General features: G+C 43.8%; 1 protein-coding gene across 1 annotated transcript in view; it reads left to right on the top strand.

The window, feature by feature from the left end:
- The window catches only part of SLC26A6 (solute carrier family 26 member 6), a 39,097-nt gene extending 18,341 nt beyond the window's left edge, over positions 1 to 20,756 (top strand). Inside the window, exons 10-22 of the mRNA XM_077325431.1 lie at positions 444 to 591; positions 1,479 to 1,592; positions 2,093 to 2,170; positions 2,453 to 2,548; positions 4,323 to 4,429; positions 5,947 to 6,016; positions 9,467 to 9,559; positions 10,035 to 10,127; positions 11,698 to 11,784; positions 12,494 to 12,703; positions 13,463 to 13,517; positions 14,709 to 14,845; positions 17,735 to 20,756. Coding sequence (XP_077181546.1) covers positions 444 to 591; positions 1,479 to 1,592; positions 2,093 to 2,170; positions 2,453 to 2,548; positions 4,323 to 4,429; positions 5,947 to 6,016; positions 9,467 to 9,559; positions 10,035 to 10,127; positions 11,698 to 11,784; positions 12,494 to 12,703; positions 13,463 to 13,517; positions 14,709 to 14,845; positions 17,735 to 17,758 — 1,312 coding nt within the window. The 3' untranslated portion in view covers positions 17,759 to 20,756. The remainder of the gene's footprint in view (positions 1 to 443; positions 592 to 1,478; positions 1,593 to 2,092; positions 2,171 to 2,452; positions 2,549 to 4,322; positions 4,430 to 5,946; positions 6,017 to 9,466; positions 9,560 to 10,034; positions 10,128 to 11,697; positions 11,785 to 12,493; positions 12,704 to 13,462; positions 13,518 to 14,708; positions 14,846 to 17,734) is intronic.
- Positions 20,757 to 23,223: the final 2,467 nt, after the last annotated feature.

Here is a 23,223-nt window from a genome sequence, read left to right as displayed (position 1 = left end):
TAAAATAATGCATCAATCTCTCTTTTTTTTTAAAATGTGGCTACAGAGGAGCGACCGGGGCAAAGGGGAAGGGGGACGGAAAAGGTAGACGGGAGTATGGATACAGAGGATGTTCAAAGGGGGCATAGATCAGTACTGTGGAAAGTACCATTTCCAGCATTTTGCGCACGGGAGCAAGACAACGTTCAATCAGCTTGAAAATAAAATTGCTCTATCTGTACTCTGGGGTTGGAAACGTAAAAAACCAACCGGGGAAACCCTAACATTGGCCCGACATGGAGAAATGGGTTGTGGAATGAAAAAAATAGTAACACTGTAACACAACTGTATGGGCAGGGTGAAGTATGCTTGTAGAACAGGCATGGCTCTAAGCACTGGACTTCTCCTGTGCTGTATCTGAAGCAGCAATTGTTTGATGCAGCTGGACTTTTCTTTAATTACAGGATGAGACCCCCTGAAATCCCCAATCCAAACTATTTTGGGAAGGTTGTGGGCAATTCTTTTGCCATCGCTATGGTTGGTTACGTCATTTGTATCTCACTCGGCAAGATCTTTGCCCTAAAGCACGGCTATACTGTGGACAGCAACCAGGTAAAGAGTCCTCCTTTCTCTTGTTCTTTTAACTGCATAGAATCAAGGGGAAAGCTGCAGGCCAGTGGTGGGGTCATTCTAGGAGAGAACTTAAAGAGGGCCATTTCTCTTCTCATTAACTGACTGCTTACAGATGCTGGTAGTATACGGCATTTATTGCGTTTTGGTCTGTGCTTGGTTATCAGAAACTCATGAGTCAGGTAGTAAACAAAAGGATTTATGACTGGCATTTTGCTGAGCCACGGGGTGAGTCAGCACTGCAAATGCAAGCAGTGCAGCAATTAGGATTGTGCAGAGGCATTTCTTTGATAGCAAGGAAGAAGAGATCACAAGTTCTGTCCACACTCCTGACCTCCAAGTGTCGATCTGTGCAACCAGAAACCTGTGTCCCAATGGCATGGGGAGATGCATACCCGCATAGCTTATATACATGTAGGGATCTTGCTGAACTGCACACATGGAGGTTCAGAGGGGAGCAGCAAATACAATTATACCCCTTTATGTATTTGAGGCCATATCTATACCGTCCTCTGAGTGATTGTAATGTTGCAAATTGTTGAACTTTTCTCTTACAGTTGAAGGCTGAAGCATTGCAATGCTGTGTTTAGTACTCATTCCATGCATGAAGCTTCTCTATCTAGATTATTTCTCTATTAAGTATTCTAAAGCTGTAATTAAAACTACAGCTGAGTAATGTTTTTTTTCCCGTTCTAATGCGGCTGCTCTGTATGCCATTCTTGTGCTTTGGGCATTGGGATTTGCTATTTGACAAGTAATTATTTGGTTCTGAGATCATCTTTGCTTTGGACTTGTTCTTCTCTCTTGGAACTGGAGCAAACAGACCTATACAAATTCTCACCCCCTTCTCACTGGGTCATCTCTTGCAGGAGCTGATAGCATTGGGGCTCAGTAACTTTGTGGGTGCCTTCTTCCAGTGCTTCAGCATCAGCTGCTCTATGTCCCGCTCCCTAGTGCAGGAGAGCACAGGAGGCCATAGCCAGGTAAGTCCCAAATAGCTTTTATGTGTCCTGGTAAAAGCAAATGTCAGAGTATAAGAGAGGTCAGGGTTAGGGAATGTGTTTTTTCCCCCCACATTGCAACCTTGTAGGGTTTTCAAAGCAAGTGATGATGTTAAGGTGGTTCATAGATGCAAAGGCAGACCCTGCATTGAGCAAGGGGGTTGGGCAAGATGGCTTCTATGGACCCTTCCAGTTCTATGCTTCTAGTTTGCTATTGCCTTCCTCTGCAACATTTCCCTTGCTAGCCTCCCATCCAAGTCCCAGCCGTGCTTAGCTTCTGAGATCTGTTGAGATCAGGCTACACTACACCATTCCATCTCCATCAGAGTGTTTGCCCATTAGTTGATAATGAAGCTGGTAAGCATCAGATGCAGAGTTCACTTGGGACATAGTAGACAGTTATAGTGAAACACATTTTATCTCTGCCCTTTCAAATGTTTGCCTTCCTCCCCGTTCTCAGTTCTTTATTTTCTTGTCTACAGATGGCTGGATTGGTCTCTTGCCTTATCATCCTTGCAACCATCTTGAAGATTGGGGAGCTTTTCTATGAACTTCCAAAAGTACGTTGAACAACTTGCCTTTGTTTCACTTGATGGAGGGATTAGTGAGAGTACTCCAGGTCTATTATGTGAGCCATCACAATCTCATATATCCTCTGCAGGGAACAACAGCCCATATCTGTATGTAGGCAAAGGTAGTCCATAAATAAGTTAATAGGTAAATTTCCTTCTTAGGGCTTCCCTCCTCTAAAATCAAAGGTCTTCCTTTAAAATTAAACAAAGGCTTTCTATGTCTGAGAAAGTATTGCTATGCTATTTAGGGCTTTTATGTTTCTTTTCCAGGCCATTTTAGCTGTCATAATTCTTGCTAACCTGAAGGGCATGTTCAAACAGTTCAAAGATATTCCTGCACTCTGGAGATCCAACTTTGTGGACCTGGTAAGAAAAACAGGATGGGAACAGGAATCTAGGGTAGTCAAATTATTTGCTGTCCTCATTCGGGCATTAACAGGCGAGGTACATCATCAATAGAATTGCATGATTTTGCTCACACAACAGCATTGACAGGTATTGTATGATTGATTACTGCCCCCTAGGGGTAGAAATATACTAGTACAGTAGAACAGCAAGGGAAGAGCCACACAATTTCAACATGATTGTGTATGGGCAGGGGTAGTCAAACTGCGTCCCTCCATATGTCCACGGACTACAATTCCCATGAGCAAAAGCTGGCAGGGGCTCATGGGAATTGTAGTCCATTGACATCTGGAGGGACACAGTTTGATTATGCCTGGTGTATGGGAGTGGTTGTTTCATTATTGAGCCGAGCATTCAATATGTGGTTTCTGCTGTTGTGTTTAGTAAATATTTGGTTTTACTGGACAGTTTTTCCAGAAGCCTCATTTGTTATTCCTGAGTCTAATCATTTGCCCCAGGAAACACCGGTGCCAGAATTATAGCTGTGATCTACAAGCATCTGTACTTACTTTAGGCTTCAGAGTCCAGTGGGGAAGGCTCAATTTGCATTGCCTGAGCCACAGCCTGTACAAAAGCCTAGAGTGCATGTTGTATCCAGGATCTTCAAACAGCATATATAAAACATTATATAGGGCCTCTGCCTCTGCATGGTGCCAATTACACCCTCTTTTCTCCTTTGGATGATGACTCAGGTTTGGCAGGAAGGGTAGGGGTGCCTGCCAACTCCATGTGGGGAAGTTCCTGAGATTTGGGGCTAAAGTTTTTTTTTTGGGGGGGGGGAGTTTGGAGACCAGAGGGAGTTCAACAGTAGTATAATGCTATAGAGTAGGCTTTCTTGACAGGGGTTTAATGAAGCCCTGGGGTCCCTGGAAGACTCTGGAAAGGCTTCACTGATTGGGTGAGAGTTGATTAATTAAAAAAATAATTGGGTGACATGACCATATATGTTGATCTTCCACCCCCCTCCCACCAAGGCCAATGATGGGCCTGCAAGGGGTGGGGAGGGGTGGAGTCTCAGCCACACAAATCCTTGCTGGTCAAGGCTTGTTGCACATGGTAGTGACTTATTTTAACTTAGCTGCGTTGCGGAGATGTCAGGGGGCATCAGAGCAGCAGATGCCTCCCCAGCCCTGTTCCTGGCCCAGGGGAGTAGACCACTTGGCCATTTCTGGTCCGTGTGGAGGGGCAATGGAGTGTGATGTCACATCTGGTGGGAATCCCACAGAAATACAGCTCAGGTCCCCTGGAGAAAATAATGCTATGGATGGTGAATTGTACAGTATGGTACACCATTGGGATCCCTGACCCCCATATCTCCAGGAGTTTCCCAATCTGGATCAGGCCACTGCCACCCTATCTCCTTCCAATGGTCAGGGGAGACCTGACAATCTCATTCAGAGTCTACCCTCTAAAGCTGCCATTTTCTTCTGTGGTTCTGACCTCTAGTCTAGGGGTACTAATCTCCACCTGCAAGATGGCAACCCTAAAAGAGGGCCCAGTCTGTACTGTGCAGGTCAGAGCACAGGCCTAAGTTCTGGTATTCACTGAGAGCACCAGCAACACACACAGAGGCCTCCAGCAGCTCTGGTGTAACAAGGGGCTAATCTAGCTCAAGATGTGCCTGCAGCATAGCTCAGTCAGTTTCTCTCATGCCTTGCTGACTTCTTGATGTCTCTTGCACTTTATTGTAACCACATTTGGAATCTTCCCTGTCTGGTTTTCTTTCCCCCCTCAGCTCATCTGGCTTGTAACCTTCGTTGCCACCATTGTGCTGAACCTTGACATGGGGCTGGGGGTTGCTGTGATCTTTTCACTCCTCACAGTTGTCTTCAGGACCCAGATGTGAGTATTCCTTTGGGAAGAAAATGTGTTGTCAATTGCCATCTGCTGAGCAAGGCTATGTGAATTGGGGGGGAGGGGCGCAGAACAAAGAATGAGAACATCTGGATACCACTTAGTCAAGAGTTGTGCTGCATGTATGGTGAAATTAACTGTCTCTATAGCCAGTATTTAGCTAAAGGAAGGAGCCTGTACAGAATGCTCAGCAATAGGCTCAGTGAACAGTCATGGAGTGTAGAAGGGAGCTACCATGGTGTGCCACTCCATGAGCACTTATGCCCTTGTACTACCAGGGAAACAGAATCAACTGGACACGTGCTACTACACTGTCCCTTGTATAATACCTATTTATTTTGCCTAACTTCCCCCTGATACCCAGAAAATTGATATATGAGATCCTGTCTTCTAGAACACCTTGAATCTGGAAGCTTAGATAGAATTGCTAGATTCTCTGCAGCTGCCAAAGTCTATGGGGTGCAGTGCTAATGTAGAGATCCATATTTGCTACTTAATACAAATTTATATACATATTCCTGGGGGTGTTCAACGGTATGGTATAGCCTGATCCCGTCAGGTCTCAGAAGCTAAGCGGGGTTGGTACTTGGATGGGAGACCTCCAAGGAAGCCCTTGCAGAGGGAGACCATGGCAAACAGTATCTGCTTCTCACTTGCCTTGAAAACTCTATGGAATTGGCACATGACAACTTTACACTCATACGCATATATTATAACTGTTCTGTTAATGTATGTTTTGGTTTGATGGTGTATGAATATAATAAATGATTGATTGATCTGAGCGCAGTAATGCCATATTTGAGATTATACCTTTATTATTCTCAAGTGTACTAACCTTCAGTAATCCTTATCTTAAAGCAGTTACACAGGTTAATGTTTCAAGTGGGAATGCTTCATCCTTAGTCTACCCAGATAACATCCTACTACAGGACAGTTCGGTTCATGGTGAACATGCTGAATGTTTCTGGTCATAAGGCCAGAAAGTCCTTGTCTATCCCATGGTGTTGTATTAGTAGGATGTAAACCCATCCACAGGAGAGAAGGTAGCTTGATATAGCCTGATCTCATTAGATTTCGGAAGCTAAATAGCTCCTTGGATGGGAGACCCCCAAAGCAGACTCTGCAGAGGAAAGCAGTGGCTGACTTTCTTCTCATTTGCACTGAAAGTCCCTTGTTGAGGTCACCATAAATTGGCCCCAAGTTGACAGCACTTACATACTGAGGGCAACCCATCCATACGGCGCTTTTTCGTACAAACTGATAATGACAAAAACATCGTTTTTCATACAAACTGATAATGACATTGTATTATGACAGTATGTGTGTTGGTAAGACTGTTATTTGTTGTTGTGCTGTGGTCTTAAAGTAACATTCCAGCAATGCAAATGTTATAATGTTGGCAGGTCTCTCCTAGTTTGAAATAAAGAAGGACTCTTTATTCTCCTTCCCAATAAAACTGAAGGAGCCTTTGCTAACCCTTTTTCTTTTTCTATTTCCCCCCAAAGGGCCCAGTACTCCATCTTGGGGGAAGTGTCCAAGACAGGCATTTACAAAGATGTCGCTGAGTATGACAAGGTAAAAGTGTGATATGGAAGTAAATGAGGGAGAAAACTGTGGGGGAAGTGTTGCTTTTCAGAGTACTTTCCTCCTGTGGGGTCATGGCAGGAGAAGAGAATGTGCTCATGGCAGCAGTCTCAGCAACGAAAGGTTTCAAATCTTCCTCAGGCACACTCTTATCTATCATCATTACAGCAGGATATACCTTCAGATTATATTAGGAATCCGGATGCTCAGCCACTCAAAAGTTACGCCATGGTTCAAAAACTTCTATGTCGTTTATAATATTCTCTACTTAATTTCCTTGTCTAATTTTTGTCCCACCCTGTCTCCAAGAAGCTGAGGGGGGACACCTAAAAGACCCTTGCGTGTGGACTCCATCATTATTAACCCCTAAAGATCCTTTACTTAGACTGCCAGAGGCCTGGATAAAATATCTATCTTGACATGCAGTTGGGGTCCCCAGAAACTGGCAGGAATTTCTGTGGGCACCGTAAAAGAGGAAGAGTTGGTTTTTATACCTGACTTTTCACTGCTCAAAGGAGTCTCAAAGTGGCTTACAACCGGCTTCTTTTCCTCTCCCCACAACAGACACCTTGTGAGGTAGGTAAGGCTGAGAGAGTTTCTGACAGTACTGCTTGGTCAGAATAGCCCTATCAGGGTTGTGACTAGGCCAAGGCCACCCAGCTGGCTGCATGTGGAGGAGTGGGAAATCAGATTAGAAGCCACTGTTCTTAACTACTACACCACGCTGGCTCTCCTGAGTCGCCTTTCTGCTGGAATACTCTGTGGGGAGTATGTTGATTTAAAAAAGAAAAACCTTTTTTCTCAAGCCTCCAGAGCTCCCTCACACCCTAGTTGTGAATAACTGACTCAGGATTGCTGGACAATAACTGAGGCTCCTGACTTTGTCCAAACTCCTTCATTCCCCAACTTGATTCAGTGCCAAACTACTGGTTACTGTGGACATGGGTGCAACTTATGGCTGTTGATGCCATTTTAGAGGGAAATGTAGCCATTTAAAAGTTCCCTTTGGGGCTCAACCTGTGCTCCAGTGGCCAATCCCCCCCTTTCTTTTCAAGTTCCTAAACAGCCCCCCTTCATGGCTGTTTCAGCATATGAAAAGGGGGATGAGAGCTCCTAAGCAAGATTTTTACAGCAATTTTTATTTGGCTAATTTTCATCCCTAAAATAGCATTGGCAGGCATAGGTTAGACCTGGGGCCTTGCATAATGTGTAATTTCGCTCTCAATTACGCTCCTAGGCAGAATTTCCTGCCCTGCCCCCAGGCTGGTGAGCCTCAGTACATTTCACTGACATCCTAACTTCGTTCTACGCCTCATCCTATCTTCATTTTATAATGCATTCATTGATCCTATTGTCCAAGCTCCCATCACAGGGCAACTTTAGCAAATATTTTCAAGTTCTCCAATAAGATTCCCAGTGTTCATTCAAAGGTTAATTCCCATCCTAGCTAAACCGCCACCTGTCTGCTAAAATAATTAAAGGTATGTACAAATCTGCCTTCAGACGACCTACCTTTGCAGCTGTTTTTTGGACCCAAGCCTGCTTTATCCACCTTGTGATTGGTTCACTTTCTGGACTCTTTGACTGAAATCCCTGAACTTCCTTCTCCTTTGAATTTTGGGACTTCATCCCTGGGACTGCTTTTTATCACCCATCCCAGGACTGGACTCTCACCTGTATATTCTCTTCAGCATCAGGCTCATAGGCATTCTTTCTCCCTTTTATTCCTCAAAACACCTCCTTCCATTTGCCTTACTGCTAGCTGGTCTGCTTTTCTCCAGTTTTCCCCCCAACAGCTCCTAGGCAGGTAGGCTTATTGCAAAGGTTTTATTGTATACAATTGTTTTATTGTCTTGTTTTGCTATTCTTGGCATTCCATTTTCCATTCTGTATCTTTTTAGGAGAATAAAGATTTTTGTCATTTAAGAGCTATTTTCTTCCTCATTCTTTTGGAGTGCTACCCTGAATTGGGACCCCGATATACCCAGGCAGACGACCCCAAAGTTTATTGCCCAGGTGACAAGTATTGGGTCTTATTCAAGTAAATGATACCATGCATGTTTTAGCCCTCGCATGGGGGCCTATTCGGGCAACAAGGACATCATATGTGGGGTCACCCCTGTGGAGAAAGATAGTGGCTTGCCCATGGTCACCCAAATGAACTTCATGAATGAACAGCGCCCCTCAGAGGTTGAGAGACGCCTGAGCCACTACCTTTTTTTGAAGTACTGACAGAGGCAGTGATGGTGAGAGGGGCAGAGGCTGGCACAGCTCTCATCCTGGTCTCTGCTACTGCTGGCTCTGGTGCACTTTCCAGGCTCAATGCAACTGATAGAGGATATTAAGGTCCATTCCGCACAACTGGCAATGTAGCTAAATCTGAATGCTATTGAAAAGCACTGCAATCAATAGCAGCAGGTCTCAGTAACGCGCACAGCTGTTTTTCTCGGAAAAAAGGCTCTCCACTAGCGCTGCTCGTGTAACGCACAAGTTTCCGGTTTCTCCAAAATTGCAACAAAGGAGGCGATATTTTTCTGTGCTTCTTCCCGCCCCTGACCGTCAATCAAACAGAACAGCCAATTAGCTGTTGTGTTTGTACTTCCCTTTAAAAACTGTTTTTTAAAAACCCGAAAACACCTGTAGCAATGCATATTTGTTCATTCAATGTATCAGAAAGACCTTTTTCGCTGGCATGGGAGCTGGCACTTAATCGTTTACACACTCTTACAGTTAACCCCCCCCCCCCCCCCGGTACAATTTCTGGACGAAATTAGGGCAGTGTCGAACAGCGGGCTGTATTGTGCTTGGAAAATTTACAGACAATTGCTTGTGGAGGGATTTCAACCAAAGAAGCATCGCTTATTTGTTGCTTTTGCCGGTTTAAGGGGAAAAAATGGCTATTGCGATGCCGGAAGCTCGGGTGCGAGACCTTAGGGAGGGACATTCTTCCTACTGCTATATTGAGAAGGCACATGTCTTTTTTGGATGTGTTGCAGGTTGTTCTCAAGAGTCTAGCGGTTTTTTAGGGGGAATCCACTTTTCTGGATTCCCCCAAAAAGCGCTACAATGACTGTTGCAGGAGTGTTGCAGATTGTGTACGATGTCATGTGTAATGTTTTTAAAAAAGCATTACACAATGGTGAGACTTCAGCAACATTAACACCATGTGGAATGGACATAATACATCATTTGCACTACATGCAGTGTGGTCCAGTAATGGGACCTAATGGGATCTAAGTTTAAAGGTATCTAACGAATGTTCTCTTTCAATCTTGTTCATTCTCTGGCTGTATTTAAGCTCATTTCAAGGTGACATCAAAAGTCTAAATTTGAGGCTGTCCATGAATGAGGCCAAGGGCCCTTGTAATAGGCCCTGTGAATGAATGTATATCTGTCTCCAGATCTGCCAAGAACCTAACTCCACTCTATTTTTTTTTCCAGGCTGAGAAGATCCCGGGTGTGACCATTTTTCGTTCTTCTGCTACAGTTTATTTTGCTAATGCTGAATTATATGCAGGGGCCCTAAGGAGAAAGGTGAGAAGACCCTTCATGTTTCTTGAGAAGCCTTTGTTTCTTATGATGTAGCTTCTAAATTGTATTTGGGCTTTATTCCATTTAGAAGAAAGAGAAAACCATCTTTGAACTGCACCGAGGATATCCGTGCAGTACAGTTTTTTGTGATATGAACATAGGACTGTTTTAGGATGCTGCCAATTGGTAGTTTCCATGGATAGGATCAGTGCAGAAACCTTCCTTCCTCACCCTCGTGGCCTTTATTTATATTGACTTCAACTGGGGCAAGTATTCCCAACCAGATTAAATGTCTGAGAATTCCTTCACTGATCCCCATTGTCACATGCAACTTTGGCCTAAGATCAAAGCCAGATGAGGGTTTCTAGATCATGGCTCTTGCAACCATTAATATTATGCTCAAGGAAAACATAGGGGACATCACTAGAGTTTTTGAAAGCCAAGACTTCTGGAGCCTAAATAGTGGTCTCTTTTGCAGTGTGGTGTTGATGTGGATAACCTCATTAAAAGGAAGAAGAAAGCACTGAAGAAAGCAGAAAAGAAAGCCAAGAAAGAAGCCAAAAATAATAAGGTTCATCCTTCTATCTAGCAACTATTGATATGTTAATGTCTTTTTTATCCTTCATTTTAAAAAAATAGCCTTAATGTGCAGATTCCTCAGTCTATGATATGCCTTTATTTTTAGTTGCAGGAATTTTATACCACTTTTCATCAAAGTTCCAAGGTAGTACATTGATGATGTCACATTATGGGAGTTCTAAAAAAAAAAAAAATCCAGAAATGTCTGGAAAAAACCTCACAAATCAAAATAATTCTTTTTAAAAGGACACCACACACAGTATTATTTAGCTCTCCATCACATAATGAATCAATCATCTACCAAAAGCCATCTGGCCAAAGCAACTGGGACAGAACCCAGAACTGGACCCTGGCTGTTGCATTTTTCAGCCACTGAGATTTTCAAACCATCCTCAAGGGCAGCCCTATGGAGAGTGTCACAATAGTCTCATTAAGATGTGTGTTGTGCAACAGTATACAATTCATTTCCATGTGGGGCTCCTATTCTGCAGAGATCCTAGCACTCTATGAAGCCTAAATCATAGTACCATAAAGTTGGAAGGTGCCATGCAGGCCATATAATCCAATCCCCTGCCTAAAGCATCCAGGAGAAGGATCTCTGCAGCCACTGCTTAAAGGCTGCCAGAGATAAATCAGTGGTAGATAATATGTAGATCATTATTGAAAACAATTTCTGTGGCATGTGAAAGTACCTCAGAACAGATGTCCTTCAGACCTGTGAAGTCTAGTAGAATTACATAAAATATGAATAATCTTGCAGCTGACCACAGATTCCAGGGAAGGTTTGGTTCAGACAACAAAAGTATAGTAAATATTTTTAAGAAAGATTAACTCTCCTTCTCTGGGATATAAACATTTGAGAGAAGGGAAGTAAACTTCCCTACATATGGTTAGTTGGTAAATAATTGTAGAAAAGAGACAAGGAGAACTGCATAGGTTATCAATATTTGAGCATGATGCTCAAAGCACCTTTGAGCATCTCCAGTGCTGTCTGCAAACAAGTACCTGTTGTTAATATAAGAAGCATCATCCATTATGCTACAGGGGAGAAAAATGGGGGGAGGGAACACCTTTTGAAAGAATAGTGTTTATCCAATTAAATGTGTGTGGAATCCCTCTCCAGCTTCTGTTAAGGGAAGGATTGTTGGACAAGTATTTGCACTGCACATACCAGTCCTTGTGCAACCATGAGTGCTAGCCATTTATGACCATCACATTTGGCTGTCTAGGTGAATTTTAAATAAGAAACAGCTGTGCAAACACAAACCTGGATCTCAGTTGTTAATTTTTATTGCCTTGCATAAGTAGATCTTACTGTATGGATATAAAGAAATATTCTTTGCACAACAGTGTACCACAATTTTTAAAAAAGATAAACTAGTATGTGTTTGGGGAAGGAGACCACAAGATATATACCATTGTTATCAGGACAATCAGATGCCTTATATTGGGCCTGTGGTAATTTCTTTATTTCTCAGTCCTATCTTTTCTCTTAAAATGTCTTATGGCAAAGTAAATATGGGTCCCTTTTAACTAGTGTCATTCTCTTTGTTTTGGTACAGAAAGTAGTTTCTGAGGCCATAAATGGATGTGACTCTGGGAACAATAATCTTGGCTTTGTTGATATAGACATGGAAGTAAAATCACAGGTATTTATCAACATGTACATTAAAAAACAGAAAATGCACTCAGCATTGCCATGGTATTCAATGTGATTATCTATGAGGGCATAACAACCAATATTATTGGGGATAATTACTTTATTTGACCTCAGCTTGCACCCTTTAAGTTTTGCTTCAGTCACAAAAAACACTTGGCTGTCTCTCAGTAGAAATACCACAGAGTTTCTATACCACTATGACAAAACTGAAGCGGGAAAGTCAGTGAACAGTTGACTTAGTCTTCCTATCGTCCACATCTGATATTGACGCTTTCATTGCTGGGAGAACTTGTTTTGCAGACAAATGCGTTCCTCCTGTAAGGAGCAAAATACAAGTTATTGGGCTCTAAGGTGACCAGATTGTCCCACTTTTTGAGGGACATCTGGGGGCACCTGGCAAATTGTACTTATGTTGAAAGTAATATATATACATATTACAATACTATTTCTGCATTCTATGAAAATTTTTGTTGCTCCATATAGACCAAATTTTAATCAAGACCCCCCCCCCCCCCAGTCAATGGTGTTCCGTTTTACCAATGTTAATATCTGGTCACCTTACTCTAGACTCATGTTGTAAGTTAACAGGAAAGTTAACTTGTTCTCTGTCCATCTCCTGGTATGTCAGAGGAGCAGAGAGGAATACCCTTTGATCAGTAAATTGTCATGTTAGACAGCTTTTTCTTTCTTTCTCTCAGGAGACAAATGATTGCAAAGGCGGCAACAGAGTCTCTGAGCATAATGGAAGTGTGAAAGATCTGGAGCCCCAAATCAACATCCAGCCACAGCCTTGTTACAAACCCACCTTGGAATCTCTGGGGCTTGAAAAACCTCCTCTTCATTCTCTCATCCTTGACTTCACTCCTGTCAACTTTGTAGACACTGTCTGTATAAAGACCTTAAAAAATGTAAGGGCTATAACAGAGTTGCTCCATATGAAATCACAAGAAAAAGTTGCCAATTGTTCATTGTGTAGAGATTTATAGAGGAAAAGCGTTCAGATGCCTGGAGTTTTCTGTTGTATCAGCACTATTGCCAGGCTTCCAGCTAGATGTCCAAGATATCTCCAAGAAAGGTCTAAATTACTTTGGGACTGTGATCTCATAGCGATGATAGACATGCCTATTTAAGCACTCCCATTTCCTACCTCTGGCTCCCTCAGTTTGCTAAACCCCACTCTTTGACCTCTATAATGGAAATCTCTAGTGTGTTCATACTTGAGCTAAGATGGATAGACATGAGTATGGTATATTTCCCCACCTTTTCTTAGGCACAAATGGAGAGCTGATATGATGCAATGGTTGGACTAGAATTAGGGAGGCTCAGGTTCACATCCCTGCTCAACTGGAAAGCTCACAAGATAACTTTGGGCCAGTCATTCTCTCTCTGCATAACATATCTCACAGGATTGTTGTCAGAATACAGTGGAGGAGAATCATGTAAACTTCCCTGATCTCCATGAAGAAAGAGCATAATAAAAAATATGGTAGATGAGTGTCTGGACATCACCTACAAAGGTAATAGGTGATTTCAAGGAACAGATGGATTAAAGAGTCCATGGGAAAAGTGTGGGTGTTGTGGAACAACTATCGTCACATTTTTCCCCCTGACTGGATGGGCATTTCTGCTGTTTCCTGACTCGGCTGTTTGTTTGTTGTCTTTGGCAGATATTTAGAGATTTCCGGGAGATTGAAGTAGACGTGTATCTTGTGGGTTGCCATGGTAAGGAGGCCTGGAAAGTTGGGGTCAAGCAGCAGTAAACAAACCATCACCTGAGAATGTTCATTGCCTCTGGACTCAAAGCCCGGTTCTTCTTTCCAGTTTCCTTTCAAACTGGCCCTTTTTTCGGAATTATCTCTCATTTTAGCAAGCTTTTTAAAATTTACTGTAGATGACGCAGGCAGTCAGTGATTTAACAGTCAGCTCTATGTAAAATGCATTGACATCAGTGGGCTTGATTCTACGTACTAGGTGTACCAAGTTCCTGGTGGGGCCTGGAGATCTCCCAGAATTACAGCTTATCTCCAGAAGAGAGAGATCAGTCCACCTGGAGAAAATAACTGCTTTGGAGGGTAGACTCTGTGGCATTATATTCTGGAGACCACTCTCCACCCCCAAACCAAGCCCTCCCCAGGGTCTACCCTCAAATCTCCAGAAACTTCCTCGCCTGGATTTCACAAACGTAGTAATATTAGATCCAGTGGCACCAACAAAGTATAACTTAAGCCTGAAAGGTGTGTGAAAATAAAACCCGCTTAAAGATAGTGGTGAGCTCCCACTCACTAGCAGTCTTCAAACAGCTGGATACTTATCCTGGATGCTTTAGGCTGATCCTGCCTTGAGCACTGAGCAGGGGGTTGGACTAGATGGCCTGGATGGCCCCTTCCAACTCTATGATTCTACAGTGGGGTGAATCCTGTCCTCATCCTACCCTCCTACTAAGCTAGCTTGGAAGCCTTTCATCTAGCCTAAGAAAATGTCTTCCTAGTTAAAGTGGCTCCAACTTAAAGTAAGGATGGTAACGTATGGATGATAGTTAGATCCACCACAATGGAATACCTACTTGTTGATGCTAGAGCTGTTTGAACCTAAATTTTAATTTCCAGGAGATATTCAGTGTAAGTTCCTGTCCATATACCAGTGTTATACCATAGGCATTCCCAACATTCATTAAACAGGGGATCTGCTTCAGGCATGGCCATTATAACCCTCCCTGCATGTGAGCTCTGAGAAGCACCTGGTTGGCCACAGCTGTAAATAAAAAAGTGAATGAGAAAAATCCAGCAAGAATAGAGGAAGTGTAGTTGACAGATGGACTTTGGCCCTCATTGGTTAGCCTAGCTGGGGATGGTCATGTCAGATAGCAGCTCAAAACACATCTGTTCATGGCTATGCCTTGTTCTCTCTCCATAGCTTCCATCATTACACAGCTGGAAAGAGGCAGCTTCTTCAGTGAAACCATCACCAAGCACCACCTTTTTGCATCAGTGCATGATGCTGTCACCTATGCCACTAAGAAACAAGGAGGAAACTTGCCGCAAATTGCCACAGTAAGCAGCCTGCCTTTTTGGTTTCATTTATTGAAAAGTACACACCTGAATAATCCCCCGAGTCTCATGCATATATGCATGAGTTCTTTCTTGTTATTTCCACGCCAGACATCCATTTTCAAGTCTCATTATTCACACCTTGTTCCTCTATAACTGCTTCAGTGAAACTCTTTATGCCAACACAACTGTCTTTTATAGTGCAGACTTGACTAGAATTACACATGACTAGAATTACACCCTTCTTAGTCTTCTCTGCATTGAATGCCCACTACACTCTCCATATTCCAGTGTGAAATGGTCACCCCCTATTTTGTGTGCTGAGAAGGTTCTCTCCCTCACCAAGCCACAGCATGTTCGCAAAGACCTGTATTATCATAAGGTGTCTTAGTTTAAACCACCCTACTACTGATGTACTAGTACCATGGCAGAATTACAAACTAGTAAATTAACTCGGCTGTGAATTCTCAAAATCAGTGGTCCCCAACCCCCGGTCCGGGGACCAGGACCGGTCCGTGGATCAGTCAATACCGGGCCGCAGCTGCTTCTCATCCTCCTCCCCGGCTGCTGCCTCGGGGGCTGCCCTGCCACTCTGCTGCCGGCTCACCTTTGGTGCTCTCCAGTGGCCGCCATGGCTGGGGCTCTCCCTCAGCGTGGTGCTGCACAGCTGCTGCTGGCAACACCCCCCAACAGGCGGCGGGAAATCAGGGGCGCCGGCGGAAAAGCAAGTGGAGCAGGGACTCAGGCGGCGGCAGCAGCATCCCTCAGCAAAAGACTACTCCCCCCCCAGGCTTCAGTAAAATTGTGAAGCATTGACCGATCCCTGGTGATAAAAAGGTTGAGGACCACTGCTCAAAATCACTTCAGACAAGCCACTCGTATTCAGTCTTTAACCCTTCACACTCATACTCAGTCTTTAACCCTTCCTGCTTTGTAGAATTGCAAAGACTGCTAGTTACCTGTATAAACACACTAGCTTCAAAGCCCGTTCCTAAGAATGGGCATTGAAAGGGCCCCCTCCCCGAGCCCCCAGCCAGGCAGCTTAAGGTGGCTTTGGGCCGCAGCTTGCAGCCGGATCAAGTGGGGTGGGTGGGGGCTGGCCAGCTCATTAGCATGCCCGGGACAAAGCAGGCAGCCAGCAGGCTGGGAGGCCCTTGTTAGCAGGCCCAGCCTAGCAGGCCGAGAGGCCCTTGTTAGCAGGCCCTCCACCATGACCCTTTCCCCGGGGCCTCTCCCCTTACCTGATGCTGGCTCCAGGCACTGAGGTGCATCTGAGAGCAAAGAGGCTAGAGTACAGGGACAGAGGGCGGGAGCTGCAGGGGCAGGGCCAATCAGGGCCCTGGATAAGGGGATAAGGGGGTAAGGGCATGTATATATATATATATATATACATGCATGCATGTGTGTATATGTGAGTATATGTATATGTGTGTGTATATATATGTGTATATATATATGTGTATGTATATATATATATATATATATATATATATATATATATATATATATATATATATATATATATATATATACTCACTCACATTCAGCTACAAGCTATTCGAGTAGCTTACATTATCAAAAAGAATAACATGAAAATAATAAATATAAACAATTTAGTATATTTTACCCCATCATTCCTTCAAAGAGCTCAAGGTGGCATGCCTGCTTCTTCACTCTTCCATTTTATCTCCATAACCTCCCTGTGAGGTATTTTAGGCTAAGAAAGTGTGATTGGCCCAAGGTACCACACAAGCTTTAAAGCAAGGAGGGATTTGATTCTGAATCTTCCAGGTCCTAGACCAGGGGTAGTCAAACTGCAGCCTTCCAGATGTCCGTGGACTACAATTCCCATGAGCCCCTGCCAGCATTCGCTGGCAGGGGCTCCTGGGAATTGTAGTCCACGGACATCTGGAGGGCCGCAGTTTGACTACCCCTGTCCTAAACCAACAGGGATCCCTTTTTAAGCCCATGAACACCTTTGAAATTCTGAAATGGGGGGGGGGGGGACAACCACAAAATGGTTGCCACTGGAACTATTCACAAAATGGCTGCTACAGGAAGCAGAGCCCGCATACACAGGAAAAAACCCAAGTAAAGGGGGTAAGGATAATTTAGAAATACAATGGAAAAGAAGAGAGAGGGTGGAAGAATAAAAACAACACTGAATGGTAGCTGCTCGGAAACAACATTATTTTAATCTTCACAGCCAATCAGATCACCAGCTGGCCTCACTTGCTTTCAAAAACATTTTGTGGGTGCCAGGAAAAGTTGGCAACCCCTGTTCCAACCAGTAATCCCACATTGACATAATTTAAAAACTAACATTAAGAGTTACAAAACCAAATACATCAGCAGAAAGAGTAGCGGCAATCAAAAACTATACCCTACCCCCAGAATCTCAGTAACAGTAATCCAATTTTGTCTGTAAGAACCAACTGCACTGCTATAACTATTAAAACTACAGAATAAAAACCTGACGTAAAATCAACCTGTTGGGATTTTTACACTCCCCATCAGACTGAGTAGGTTTCATTTTCCCCAACAGCATCAAACAGTTTGGGATGTGATACACATAGAAGACACTGAACCAAGGAGACCCTTTTTCATCTATTTTGAGGCATGCACTTTTTGTGAGTCTTGACATTTCCTTTGATAGGCACGAGAAAGATCATTACTGAACACGCTCAACAAAAATAGAGTCCAATAGCAGCTTTAAGACCAACAAAAAATTTATTCAAAGTGTGAGCTTTCGAGTACATGCACTCTTTCTCAACACATTCTATATCCCGCCTATAAGATCATTTTGGATGGTAAACAGGAAACCAAAGCAATGTTCAGTTAATGTGAAGTTCTTTCAGAAGAAACCAGCATCCATTTTCTTTGTCTTCATAGGCCATGCTGAACACCCAAATGTAAACAGCGAATCGACTTGGCGAGTAGAAAACACTCCAGCACATTTTGAGCTGATTGACTGAACTGCTGTTTGTTGGTAAAAGTCAGTAAATGAACACAGAAGCTACCTATCAAGTGCTTGAAAAACTGGGGAAGTTGGATGTTTAGTATGTAGAAGTATAAACAAATTCTGGAAGAATTGTGAATCTGGATATTGGAGGCAAAAGATCTTCTAGTCCTCTAAATCTGCTTCAAGTGCTACAGTTCCTGCCAAGGGAAAAACTTGTTAGCCAAATGAGCATGTTGAATATATTTTGTTTGCTTGAGGGATGTACTTTTTCAGTCCATAAGAGATATATTCATCTCAGCCACCTGACTGGGCAAGTTTGCCTACAGTATCCTTTGGCTCCATGAAAATTTCTGTCACAAAGTAAAGGCAGAACACTAACTTGGATTCCTTGAGAAACATCTACTAATTTGTTGTTTTCCTTCTCTCTTGGATTGAAATTTTAAAACCAAATCATGGAACAAGGTGTTGACTTGAGTTGTAGATCCATGTCTATTTTTATTGACGGAAATGTTATTTTATTTCATAAGTCTAAATTCGGCAAACAGTGGGAAGCAGTTTGCCTTAGGGAAATAAACACACCCCTGTGAAGGCTGCCATAAAAAGCTTTAGTTGCACCCAGGGAGAAAAGTAGTCAATATATGATAATAGATGAGTGGAGTGTGTGTGTAGGGGGGTGTCTCTATTTGGCTAAGCAATTTTCCTGCCTGGAGCCCTAAAAAATCAGGAACACAAGATCTGGGGGGAACGGATAATTCAGGTTTTGTGGGAAGCTGGAAGCTAGTCTCCCCCACCCCTTATGATTAGTTCTAAAGAGTCCCTCCCAGCTTGAAAGTAAAAAAGATAAAGCAGTGAACTTGTTTGAGGAAAATACACCGAAAGACAAGAAGAAACAATTTCCTGGAAAGGATGAGGTAATCAGATGGTAACCAAAACCTCCTCAGAAAACAAGGCAGGGGAAAGCCCAAGCTGTATGAAACACTTACTGAAACACTGTATAGTGAGAATTGTCATCTAGATGAGAAAACCAAAATTTATGTACTGAAATAATAAATGTATGGAAATCTGATCCTCAGAACGTTTCTTGGACAAGTACCTCACAAAATGAACAGCATTTGCTAATGAAATGGCTTAAATTCTTTGCCACTGAAATCATGTATCATATGTGACCCACTGTGCAAAAGGTATAAATTTAGTTAAGTAACAACTGAAATAGCAAGAGAGTTAGATACATATTTTTATATGAGGTCTACTTTTAAAAAACTCTGTCCAATATTATCTTTTAGCGTGTATGAAGAAACTCACTGTGAAAGGCAAGCTGTGAATAAGTACAGACTCTTCCAATATTGCATTTAATCATCTGTATGCCCTGGTTCGGCAATAGTGTTATTATCTCTGTGTCCATGACTTAGCCAGGAACATTTCTTATGATTATAAATTTTGTCAGGCTTGCATTTTCCATTTTCCATATGTCTAAAGCATACAAGCCCTACTGCACTGTCCATGTTGCAGTCAATTCTTCTCTTTGCTTGATGAAACGTCTTTCTCAATCAGACTACCTTTATATAAATTTAAGGTGAGATCACACTTGGAATATTGTGGACAGTTCTGATCACCACACTTTTAAAAAAGATATTGTAGTGCTTGAAAAGCTGCAGAATCATAGAGTTGGAAAGAACCTCCATGGTCATCTAATCCAACCCACTGCAGATGCAGGAAATTCACAAAAAGAGCAACCAAATTGATTAGGGGGCTAGAGCAACTGCCTTATAAGCATCATCCTGTGGCCAGGAAAGAAAGGACTGGCTGAGGAAGCACATCTTCCCAATCTTGGCTAACAACTTCGCACACCATTAGGGACCAGGGTAGGGCTTTTAATGCCTTCCTTTCAAAGGTGGCAAAGGTCACTAATGTAGTTCACCAGCATTTTACCATCTTCACCAGGCAAAGCTACTAGCAGTCTACCTGGCCGCAGAATACCTAGCCAGTTATCCATGCAATGGTCACCTCCAGACTGGACTACAATAACTCATTCTACATGGTGCTACCTTATCCCTGATCCAGAAGTTACAGCTGGTTCAGAACACATCTGTGTGGGACCCCATGTAAGGACCCATATTTGTCCAGTCCCCCAAAAGCTGTACTGATTGCTGGTTGAGTTTCTGATCAGGTTCAAGGTCCTGGTATTAACCTTTAAGGCTGTACATGGTCTGGGCCCTGTATATCTGAGTGGCCGCCTCCCCTAATATGTTACGCTCGGCAAGCACCAACATCCTGATGCTCCTTGTCCCTAGAGATGTCTACCTGGCCTTGATCAGAGTCTGGGCCTTTCTGGCCTTGGCTCCAGCCTGATGGAATAAGTTGCCCATTAAGATCCAGGCCCTGACAGAGCTGTCAACATTCTGCAGGGCCTGCAAAATGACACTCTTCCACCAAGCCTATAGTGGCCATGATGCCCATTATCAGATAGGCTTCCCCCTTTCCTTTTCTTTCCCTTCTCTCCTTTTTTACCATCTTGCACTTTCTCCCATCAACTAAAGCCCCCGGGGAGGGCGGTATATAAATATAATAAATAAATAAAATAAATAAATACCTCCACTAACAAACTAACAACTCTGACAATGAATGGAAACTGTTGGGAATGAGGGGAGGTGGGTTACATATTGTGTTTATCTATTGTTTTATTAAATGTTTCTATTTTGTGTTGTAAACTGCCCTGAGCCTGTCTAGGGGAGGGGTGGTATAGAAACCTGATAAATGATTCAGTAGCTGTTTCAAGATAAGTAAAGTAATGAATGCAACACTGGGCAGCTGTGGGACCAGGAGGAATTCAGCAATATTGGGAGGAAGGTGGAATTAACACACTGAATAAGAATACTTGTAATTTATAATTCTAGAAAGAGCCATTGTTTTCTGTTGCAATAAAATAAAATGGAGCTTTGTGATACCTTAAAAGTTTAACATTTCATTCAAGCAGAAACTAAACACCTGGCATACTTGCACATAGCCTCTAGTCCACCAAAATGTACACTGTAATAACATTTTGTTAGTCTATAAAATGCCATGGCTGTTTATTACAAATCTGTATTTGTAATGTACATATTATTGCAATTGTAAAAAATTTTCTTTATTTAGATTTTTATACCGCCCTTCCCTACGGCTCTGGGCGGTTTACATAAAACATTTTGGAACATTTACATAGAACACTATGAAAATCAATATAACAGTATAACAATAACAACACACCAAACAGCACTTCAACAATAACTTTGACACTCCCTCAGCAGGTTTGATCTCTCAGTCTGGGGGGGGGGGGGGGGGACAGTAGATGTTATGGGTCAGTTGGCCCTACCAAATGCCTGGTGGAAGAGCTCCTTTTTGCAGGCCCTGTGGAATTGTGGAAGTTCCAGCAGGGCCCTGATCTGTTCGGGGAGCTCATTCCACAAGGTGGGGGCCAGGACTGAAAAGGCCCTGGCCCTTGTTGAGGTCCGACGTGCCTGTTTAGGGCCAGGGATCCGTAGCCAGTTGGAGGTAGCAGAGCGTAGCGCTCTTCTGGGGGTATAGGCAGGGAGGTGGTCTCTCAGATACACTGGGCCCAGACCGCGTATGGCCTTAAAGGTGATTACCAAAATCTTAAACTTAATCCGGAATACCGGCTGGATACGAGATCTCCATGATGTCTTAGTGAGAATCTGCACCAGTTGTAGTTTCTGGATCAAGGATAAGGGTAGGCCTGCATAGAGCGAGTTGCAGAAGTCCAATCTGGAGGTGACCATCGCATGGATCACTGTGGCTAGGTGCTCTGATTCCAGGTAGGGCGCTAGTAGTTTGGCTTGGCGGAGGTAGTAAAATGCCAGCCGTGCTACCTTTGTGACCTGGGTTTCCATTGTAAAGGAAGCATCCAGGATCACATCCAGGATCACACCCAGGTTCCTGGCAGTGTGAGTCGCTAGGAGCTGCACACCGTCCAGGGTGGGTAGGCACGTGTCCTCCCATAGTCCCTTCCTACCCAACCACAGGACCTCCGTCTTTTCAGGGTTGTGTTTCAGACAACTCTGCTTGATCCATTTTGTCACTGCTTCCAGGCATCTGGCTAAAGATTCGGGGGGGGGGGAAATCAGGGCAGTCATCCATCAGGAGGAAGAGCCGGGTGTCATCTGCGTATCGGTGGCAATCCAGCCCAAACCTCCGCACCAGCTGAGCAAGAGGGTGCATGAAGATATTAAAATAGGATAGGAGAGAGGACTGCTCCTTGTGGGATTCCACATGTGAGCTGGTGACGGCTAGATACTCTCTCTCTCCTATCGCTACCCTCTGTCCACGACCCTGGAGGAAGGAGATGTGTATCCCACTTTTTATCTGTGAAACACTAAAGGATCTGCATATATGAAGCGGAAATATATATGACCTAGTCTTAAAGCCTGTTGCATGGCTCAATGCAATGGATGCTAGCGAGTAGGGAGGGGAGGGTACGGGTGGGAAGTCCCCCCCGTGGTCCTGCCATGGCTCAGCCAAGCTGCGGCAGAGCTTTTCAGGACCAAACAGGGTGGTGGGGGGAATTTCCTCCTCCCCCCCCCAGCCTTCCTGCCACCAGCCCCCATGGCCCAGCAAAGCCCTGCCGTAACTCGGGCGAGCCTTGGGGCTGTACAGGGCTGGGCGGAGTGGCGGCGGAATCTCCCCCCCAGCCCCACAAAGCCCCACCGTGGCTCGGCTGAGCCTCGGTGAGGCTGTGCAGTGTCAGTGGGAACTGTAACCCCCCCCCCACCGCCGCCAGCCCTCCCATTACCACCCGCTATGGCTCGGCTGAGACTTGATGGGGCTGTAAAGGGCCAGGTGGGGTTGGGTCAATCGGGATATGCTGCAAACGTCCTGATGGGCCTGCTGTCCGGAAATGAAGTCCAGACACTCCCCACCCACACAGGCCTTGCCCAAATATTTTACAACGCAAGCTGTTTCAGGTAAAGAATTTTCCCTGGGGGACTATAAAGGTCACTACTGTAACCTGCCACGAGTCGAAAGGGAGTGGCGGGAAATAAATTGAATAATAATAATAATAGTAGTAGTAGTAGTAGCAAATGCTCCTCCCCATTTTGCACCTAGTCAACAGATTTTCAGGAGTGGGTTCCATGTTGACTGCAGAGACAAAATGGGGATGAATGTAGAGGGCAAGAATACTTTTTTGGTATGCCTATCATCTTAAAGGTAGGAGAAAGCCCATGGTCGCATGGTATCACAGCTCCCATTGTCATTCACAGCCTGCAACTGAACAGTAAAAACTGAGTTAAAACCAACAAAGATTTATTCAAGGCGTTTTTGCTGTGCTCCTTCTACCCACTTGAATCTGCAACTGAACCGGTTTCCCAGTCTGGCTTCCAATTCAAAGCGTTTGTCTTGGAAGTTCAGGACAGTGTCATTCTCAGCC

The sequence above is a fragment of the Paroedura picta genome, chromosome 3 (assembly GCF_049243985.1).
Source record: "Paroedura picta isolate Pp20150507F chromosome 3, Ppicta_v3.0, whole genome shotgun sequence".
Classification (NCBI taxonomy): domain Eukaryota; kingdom Metazoa; phylum Chordata; class Lepidosauria; order Squamata; family Gekkonidae; genus Paroedura; species Paroedura picta.
The sequence above is the reverse complement of the archived record's forward strand: the minus strand, read 5'-3'. Positions and strand labels throughout refer to the sequence as shown.